General features: G+C 44.3%; 2 protein-coding genes across 2 annotated transcripts; one reads left to right on the forward strand and one right to left on the reverse strand.

Moving 5' to 3' along the window:
• The first annotated feature begins 228 nt into the window (after nt 1-228).
• LOC146195500 (uncharacterized) lies at nt 229-3,428 on the forward strand. The gene is made up of 4 exons (XM_084597834.1): nt 229-299; nt 1,315-1,464; nt 1,783-1,850; nt 2,162-3,428. The coding sequence occupies exons 1-4, from the start codon at nt 245-247 to the stop codon at nt 3,239-3,241; spliced, it is 1,353 nt and encodes a 450-aa protein (XP_084453960.1). The 5' UTR covers nt 229-244; the 3' UTR covers nt 3,242-3,428.
• A 1,437-nt stretch (nt 3,429-4,865) lies between these two features.
• LOC146195501 (uncharacterized) lies at nt 4,866-7,507 on the reverse strand. The gene is made up of 4 exons (XM_084596822.1): nt 7,212-7,507; nt 6,451-6,524; nt 5,124-6,242; nt 4,866-4,935 (listed from the first exon to the last, which is right to left on the reverse strand). Exons 1-4 carry the CDS (start codon nt 7,455-7,457, stop codon nt 4,866-4,868), a joined length of 1,509 nt encoding a protein of 502 aa, XP_084452948.1. The 5' UTR covers nt 7,458-7,507.
• Between the last annotated feature and the right edge of the window lie 895 nt (nt 7,508-8,402).

Below are 8,402 nucleotides of genomic sequence, written 5' to 3' on the forward strand. Positions count from 1 at the left end.
CGCGATCGCTTTTTGCGGTGGTTCTTCTCAACTCGGACAGGTGTTTTGTGTCCCAAGTATTCTTTTGACTTCCATTTTGTTCATTATGAGCAAAAAGTGTAAGAGCCACAAAATGTGCTGTGTGCCGCAGTGCACACACCGTGCAGTCAAAGGCGAGGTAAGCCTGCATTCTTTTCCTTGCGAAGATCGCACGAGAAAGGAATGGACAGTGAAACTTTGCATCGGAAAGCCTGTCACAAAAGCGATGAAGGTATGCAGCGCACACTTTGTGTCCGAGGATTTCTTCTGGGGTACAACTGGTAAGTGCATGTTTTGTACTGTTTTACAAGTGAGGCTGGGACGCGTTGCAACATAGTCGCGGTTAGTACTCGCACGTCGAAATCATTTTGATTACCAGGTTTTAAAAAAATCTGTTCGAAAACCATGTAGGGCACAATCAGGCCTTGGTAGACACTCCAGATAAGTTCTGACTGCACCAAAATGTTTTAGCATGCGCCTAAATATATCGACTGCTACTTTCGCCTGTATTAAAATGCGGCCACCGTGACTGGGATGAAATCCGCCAAGTTGCGCTCGACGCTCTAATCTCGGAGCTGCGGAGCTGGGAGAAGCAGTACTTAACTGTAGAAAGATTAAACAGATCAAATCAAAAGTTCCGGGTGCAGTATTACTGCGATGCTTTCGGGGGCATCCGCGGACTTAGCTTCTATTTTCGAGCAAAATACGCGCAGTGCTGCTTTCGCTGATTGTGCTTTGGGATTGACAGACGCAATATTACTAGATATCGGCAACGGCTGTGCGACTGATTAGGCTAATTTTATGTTTTTAGCTATTCACATTGTTGCAATTATTATTTTGCAAGCACAACGACTAGAAACTGTTAATAATGAACGAAATTCTCAAGGCTATGATTATTTAATGCAGCATAAAATTAGGGGCACAAATTTTGGCTTGCATAGCAGTATCATAGTGTTTGCTGACCCCAAAATGCATCCTGTGATGGTAGCATTCATGTGGTCATTGCATCATTTTTGGACAGCTCAGATCTCGTAGCATTCAATCACAGCTTTGTAGTAAAAGTTCTGTTATAAAAGGGCTAAAATGCCTAACCCACAGACACGTTGCAGCTGAGTTATGATTTTGTTAGTCAGGTTTAGTGTTGAGAAAATATTTCCTTTTTTTCTTTACCAGCTTTCACTGATATTTGTATTAACCACATTTATTTGTCTCCAAAGGTTGTAAAAAAAAAAAAAAACGTGCGCTATGAAATGCCAACGTAGAAATGTTACTGAAATATGACCTCCCATTGTCAAGATCCAGAAATTTGGAGGCCAGCCCGAAGGCTACTAAAGAAGACAGCAGTACCGTCTCAGTGTCTACCTGTGCGGAGCCTCGATAACAAGGATCCAGCAAGAGACCAAGCATCGGCTGAAAGATCCAGGCGAGCATCAGCAAGAGTAGCAAGTGGGTCGTTTTTTCGTACATCTTGCAGGTTACATATTATTAGAAATTGTTATGAAGTGAAATCTTAACTGTTGTTTCAACACTCATGTGCTATCATGCTTGTTACACATTAAGCGCATGGAATATCTTGTTAAATGTTGTTGCCAAAAGTGTCCATGTTTTGTACATTTTCATTTTTCGGAAAGTGAGAAACATTTTTTTCTCAGCCCCTTATTTTTGTACAAAATGTTAATCGAACAAACTTTAAAGCCAGTGTTATTTGCGGGTGTAGATACTACGTTTAATGAATGCAACATTTCCTCTGTATGCACTATTCAGGATTTCACACTGCCAATCCATGGGATGCCTCTGCAGCTATTCCTTGCTCATCACTACAGAACGATTCAGTAAGTGCAAGCCTATAGTCTAATTTTGAAATGGGCTTCATGTAGTTAGGTTTTGAAAGTGTGATATAGTATAATTTATATGTGGTTACATAAAGTAAACTTGTTCAGTGCCAAGAGTCAAATTGTGATTAACGACCAACTGCATTTTTAAGAGTTAATTCTCTTCTGCATGAGAAATTGTCACGTTTCCAGATAATTGACTCAGAAACTTTTCCAGTGTTCATTTTTTGTATTGTATTCAATGTGAAAAAACGCAGTTTCTATTGCCTCTTTCACTGCAGTTAATTTACCTGTTGTCTGTCTGTTATCAGGAAGACTCAGAACACAGAAACGATGGCAACGAGGTAACAGAGGAGACAAGCAGAAGCTGGGCTGCTGCGGCTCTTCTTCTCATTGGTGCGCACAGGGCAGAATTTGAAGATGAGAATAACAATATCGAGGCTCTCCTGCAGTCCGACCAGACATCACTTCATAAGGCTGTTCAGGTCAACTCAGAAACAGCCCCCAGCACGTGCAGAACGCTTATTGACTTGTTCCAAACTGACACTTGCGTGAAAGCCTTCACAGGTGTGGAGGATTTGAAGCTGTTGAACTCTATCGCTGGTTGTGTGGCTGAGGTTGACGAGCTTAAAGCGGAAAGGAGCGTACTGGAAAGAGTGACGATGGTGCTTGTGCGTCTGAAGACTTTTCTGTCATTTAGGTGCTTAGTCACATTATTTGCAGTGTCTGAGGCAACTGTACACAGGTATTTTTATGGCACAATTCGCCCCTTGGCAGCTGTCCTTGAAGCAGCCATTCCATGGCCAAGCAAGGCAGAAGTGCAGCAGAATCAGCCTCGATGCTTTGTAGCATACAGTGATGTGAGGATAGTGCTTGACTGCACAGAAGTTGAGGTGGAAAAATCCCACTGTGCGTCTTGCCGTATTCTCACATACTCCCACTACAAAGGTACTCACACTGTAAAAGCTTTAATTGGTGTATCGCCAGGCGCACTAATTACATTTCTGAGTGATTGCTTCGGAGGTCGTGCCTCTGATAAAGCATGCGTGGAAGATTCAGATGTATTAGGAAGACTGGAGCCTTTTAAGGATGATGTGATGGTGGACAAGGGATTTAACATCGATAGCACATGCACTACCATGGGGATTGGTGTTATTCAACCCCCCTTTCTGCGGAAGCAGACCCAGTTTTCACCAGAGGATGCAGCCAAAACGTTGCAAGTTGCACGAGCACGTGTGCATGTTGAGCGGGCAATTCAGCGGTTGAAGCTGTTCAGAATATTAAAGGGCCCATTACCTTGGGAAATGCTAGCTGTTATTGATGAGGCGATGATTATAATTGCTGGCATTGTTAATTTATCAGCACCAGTGCTTGCAGACAAAAGATTTTAGAAGGCAAGTTTTGTGATTCACACGAGTTTCATGGCAGTGGTATGCGTGAGTAACAGGTCGAGTTCCAGCTATTTGGTTTGTGGAGTTTAACGTTCCAAAGCAACTCAGGCTATGAGAGACACCGCAGTGCATATAGCGCATATAAAATGCATATAACCGAACAAGAATTTGCAAACAGAGACTTACACTGGAGCATTTAAAAACATTGTCATATCCTTAAAGGCAGAGGTTAGGTTTTATGATAGTTTTCAATATTTATTCTTCATGCCTTTTCTTATCTCACACATGTAAGAGGCGGGAAAAACATTTATTTGGAATGAAAAAAATTATATCTCTGTTTGGGCTCTGTTCGTGAGCCCAATGGCCTAAACAGCTGCTTTTCCCCTTCCCGTCGGGTGCGTCTGGACAGTCCCTGCTTTGCAGGGTGCCCTCTCAACATTCCTAGTTGTGTCAAGTGTTTCTTCAAAAGTAGTTTCTTTGGCAAAGTCACGTCATGTGTAACATTGTGCTTGGTTCCCCGCCTAAGGAGTAGGCCAGATTATACATTGTGTGATGCTTTTTGTTCAAGCTACTGGATTTGGCAGAGTGAGAATTCATACTTTGCTGATTATGTGTTCTTCCTTATTTATATTCTTACTAGGTATGAAAAAACTTCTGTTGACCCTATAATAGTCTGTGGTATCCCCATAGCGTATTAGTGGGCTCGACGAGTTCACGGGAGAGTATGATGGCTGCATACAGTCAGCTGCCTCATTACTGGAAGTGTTTGCACGCCCAGAGGTCCGGTGGACCAGTGCACTCTTTGGTGTGTTCCAGCAGGGTTTCCTTACTCACCCTCAGAAGAGATCCGCACTGCTGTTTAAGAGACAGACATTACTGTTGTGTTTCGCTGCAATGGATGACAAGGGCTATCTATGGCTATTTCTCCCACTTCCATTGCGTTCCGTACACTGATTGCTTCGCTTTTAATGAAAGAGCCTTAGGGCATTGCCATCCTTATTGTGGCTATTTAATTCAGCATCTACGTGTACTGTATCCTAGCAACTGGATATACATTTTCTTTTTCTATCACTCCTTTACACAGGACTGGGCGGACCTTTTTTGATACGCTGGTGCTTACAGGTCGTTATTTCTTGCCAACTACTCGATAGGATATGGTGATCTTGAGCCTTTGAAGGTTTTGACATAAGCAACCTCATTATTTGGTTCATTCTGCACTCCTCGTTAAGTTCTTAAACATATTTTGAATGCCGAGTCACATGAGCCTGTCCATTGGCATGCAAAGTGGATGTCATAGTACCGTTTTGACTGCATTCCTGATGTCTAGCTGTCTTCCTCAGCTTTAGGTGTGGGTAGCAAGTGTGATACTACGTCCATTCTTGCAGTACCATAACCATCAAACTCCAGTCGTTCCCTCAATTACCTCAAACTCTCATTTATGTTTTCTACAGCGATTCACAGGCTGCCCTCCGTTCTAATCGAAATAGTATGTTAACCCTAGACTTAAGCGGTTATCTCGAAAAAGCATTGTCGGCTCTCCATTCATAACCCATCACTCTTAGGTGAATTCCTGGCCATAAGGTATTGTCGGAAATGACATGGGTAATCAGTTAGCCTGCAACGTTCAATACTGGGTGCCGTCAATCTTCTGGGCCAGCCCACCTACAAGTGTTGAGGCACTGGCCAACTTGGTCCTGCTTGGAACAAGTTGGTCCGATGATATGACAAATAAAATGTATAAAGGTGCCTCTTTGTCTCAGGTTGATGGGTGTGAATTTCTGCATGGTTGCATGTGTTTGATGGTCTTTCTGTTAAAGATGAAGTGTGATATAGTGATAACAGCACATATTTCCACACAGTGATTACAGTGTTTATTTTCCACTGCATTTCTACAAGCTGTGGCAAATAATGTTTAAAATACACATACTGCAGTCTTGGAATTAATGCGTCAATAAACTGCACACATTTCCTGACAGTTATTACCAAGGACTCCACCTTGCTGTAGACGATAAGGTGGGCTTCTTCCAAATGCAGGAGAAATAGTCCCAATTGGACTTGTGTGTAATAGCAGTGTGTGGGCCTCAAGGCATAATCTTCACCTTCAGGTAAAATATACGGCACTTTTTTTTTCCTCACAAGGTCAGAAATTTTTTCTGTTTTGCCTAGAGTAGGACTTTTCACCTCTAGCAAGATGGCTGGCTTTCGATTTTTAAATACAATCCCGTCTGGGCTGAAGCCGAGCCATGGAACTAGAGGGTTCACAACAAGGCCCATTGATGTCATTGCATTGCCTGTGCTCAACGTGTACTCCTCCATAGCTGGCTTTTCACAAGCCTTCCCATATCTCGTGGCATCGTTGCCTGCAAAGTTCTGTGTCAGCATTTTTTTGACCTTGGCTTCCCAGCTCTGATCTGGGGATGGCACAAACCTATAAAATGTATGTGCCTTGCTTCCAGTTATCCGGAGCATTCGTTCCCTTTGCCATTGTGTGCTGTCCTGGCCAGCTGTCTGGTCACAAATGTCTATTGCCTGTGCTGAACTCACAGCAACCATGTCTGCATAAAATTTTGACAGACGAGGACACAGGTCTGTCTTTAGTGCTCTATAAATTGTACATTTGTTCCAATCCTGGAATGCAATTTCATGGAACTGAAGTTCCTCAAACTTCTGGGCATGTTGGCTGGCAAGGATGTGTTGCAGTAATAAACTGGGCTCACATCGTGTGTTTGTGTCACATATGTCCGCAGCACTTTCTTCAACATTGCGACTCTGAAGGCAGCGGCCCTCAACATGCCTTGCTAGGGCGCTTCGTGGAGCAGCAGCAATAAGCCGCTGTCGGATGTCAGCAAGTTTTTGAGGCCCCAACCGGATCCTTGCTTTTGAGACCACATGACACAAGTCCTTAACTTTTCTTGGTTGATAAATGTTCTTTGCTTTCAGCTTCCCCCATGCTTGCTTCAAGTCTGTAGATGTGAGCACGTCCAAGTTCTGGATGCCAGTTCTGCAGCAGTGAATAGATGGTATTGCATAGTAATAAAGCATTTGCAACAGCAACTCTGTAATTTTGTTAGAAAAGAGAACTGCTACATTCACACATAGACAGGATACAGCCCACCAAACTGTGGCAAAAATGTTGGAAATTAACAACACAGGCAAATTTATGTGAAAAGATCCCATTCTGCTCGGGAATCATCGCTACGCATCCTTACCTGTGTGTAAAAAGCAACAGTGCAATCATGTGCTTGCAACAGGCAGAATTCCCTGCTTTGCACGAGCAGTGGCCCTGTAAGGAACACCAAAAATTTCACTCACTGGATTTCAGGAAAAGCATTTTCATGTTATGATTCATTACTCTCCAGTATGTTTCCAGCAACATTCATATATTTCATATTCGGAGTAAACAGCATAGCTAATCTCCACAATACGCGCTATTAAAGTATTCAAAAGTGACGGCACGCCCGCGACCCAATATTAAAACGACGAATTAGTAATGGATGCAACACTTGCGCCAAGGGGCGTTTTGCAGATACGGTTCATCAAACGATGAGCAGACAAAGCAATGCTCGCACTGCATTAAAATCTGCTTTCTGGAATGCGTGCATGAGTGAACTTTCGACGTGTACTTTACGACAAATCCCGCTTTAGTGATCACATGCAAGCAAATGCATTTCTTTACAAGCGCATATCAACGGCGCCTGTTTTTGTGTGCAACACGAGGGAAGAGTTCGGATGCCGTTCAGGTTGGCGTAGCTTAGCCTGCTCCCACACCTTGCATAACCTCAGGCGCACTTCTTTTGCACGGCGTATTTGGGCTCACTGAGCAAAAGATATTTCTACACCTGAACAGCAGACGCGAAGAATGGCCTACTTTGTTGAGGCAAGTCAACGGGAATTCCCTCGTTGGTGAACAACGGCGCGACATAACAAACAAGGTCAACAAATTCAGCTAGTAAATAGCGCATGCACCCACCTTTAGAGATTCGTCGCTTCCATACTCGAACCACAGCTCGTGCGGACTTTGCCGTACGTGTGATGTTTGTAGGCATAATCCTTGCACGGTATACGACGACGCTGTACATTCCTTCACACCGGCGCAAATAATATGCCCTGCGTTTAAAACTTCTTCTCCTTCAACAAGACATCGAACACGCGTTTCTGCACATCCGATGTGGGACATAATGCATCCTAGTGTCATCGGTGTTTTAAATAAAGACATGGCAACCTTTAAGAACGCCGCGGTGGCTGCAAAACGACGCGACACGTTCGCCGGGTACACCTTCTAGCCTCTATACTATCCGGCAGCCGGTATCCCCTCAACGACAGCCATATTGAATACCCAGTGCCGCCCCCTATAGGAGGTGAAAGTTGCGAATACTATCCGGCAGCCGGGGCCCGATCCTCGATATTCGCCTTTTCGGCCATGTTGTGACGTGCCCGTGACGTGAAAATTGAGGCGGTGCTAAAGCGCGTGAACACAGAAATTGATGACGAAATTTAAAAAACAAGGAAAAAAAGTTACAAAAAATAACGCCGTCGTCTGCTACTTGGCGCCGATTACAAAAAAGCCAACGCTGCGATGCCGAGAAGCTGAAGGGTCGGTGAGAACCGTGTTTACGCTGCATATACGCGTCGCGCGGCAGGGCAAGGCTGAGGAGATAGTGAGATACTTACATATACGTTGCGGCTGTACTATACTATTAGTTACGGTCGTTGCGACCACAGTGCATCATAGTACATGTACGCTGTCGGACGTCCAGCAGCAGTATAGGCTGAGCGAACGGCGGTACTCGACGCAAACCCCACAAACAGCCGGTCAAGTGTGAGCGATGCCTTACTTGAGATGAGTGCATGTGGCTAGCTGTGCGTAAGTTTCATTTATGGACTTAGTCGCGCAGAGAAATCGGCGAGTATCAGGATCGAGCTTTGCACATTCACTTCTCAGCTAGTGGGTATAAAGAATTTGTTTACGAATACTGAGAATTGGAAGTGCCCAGCAGATTTTCGGGCTGCAGTTGCCACTAGAGAAGAGACACACCTGTTCGACGACAATGCTGGCCTTCTCAAGGTATCACTGCCGTTGGAAACTGCCTGCGGCAGCCCACCGCTTCCATCATATGTTAGCAAGTCTGCTACGGCTACGTGTCGGCTTCAGTGACGTAGC

The sequence above is a fragment of the Amblyomma maculatum genome, chromosome 3, assembly GCF_055883805.1.
Source record: "Amblyomma maculatum isolate TAMU_Amacu chromosome 3, ASM5588380v1, whole genome shotgun sequence".
Lineage (NCBI taxonomy): Eukaryota > Metazoa > Arthropoda > Arachnida > Ixodida > Ixodidae > Amblyomma > Amblyomma maculatum.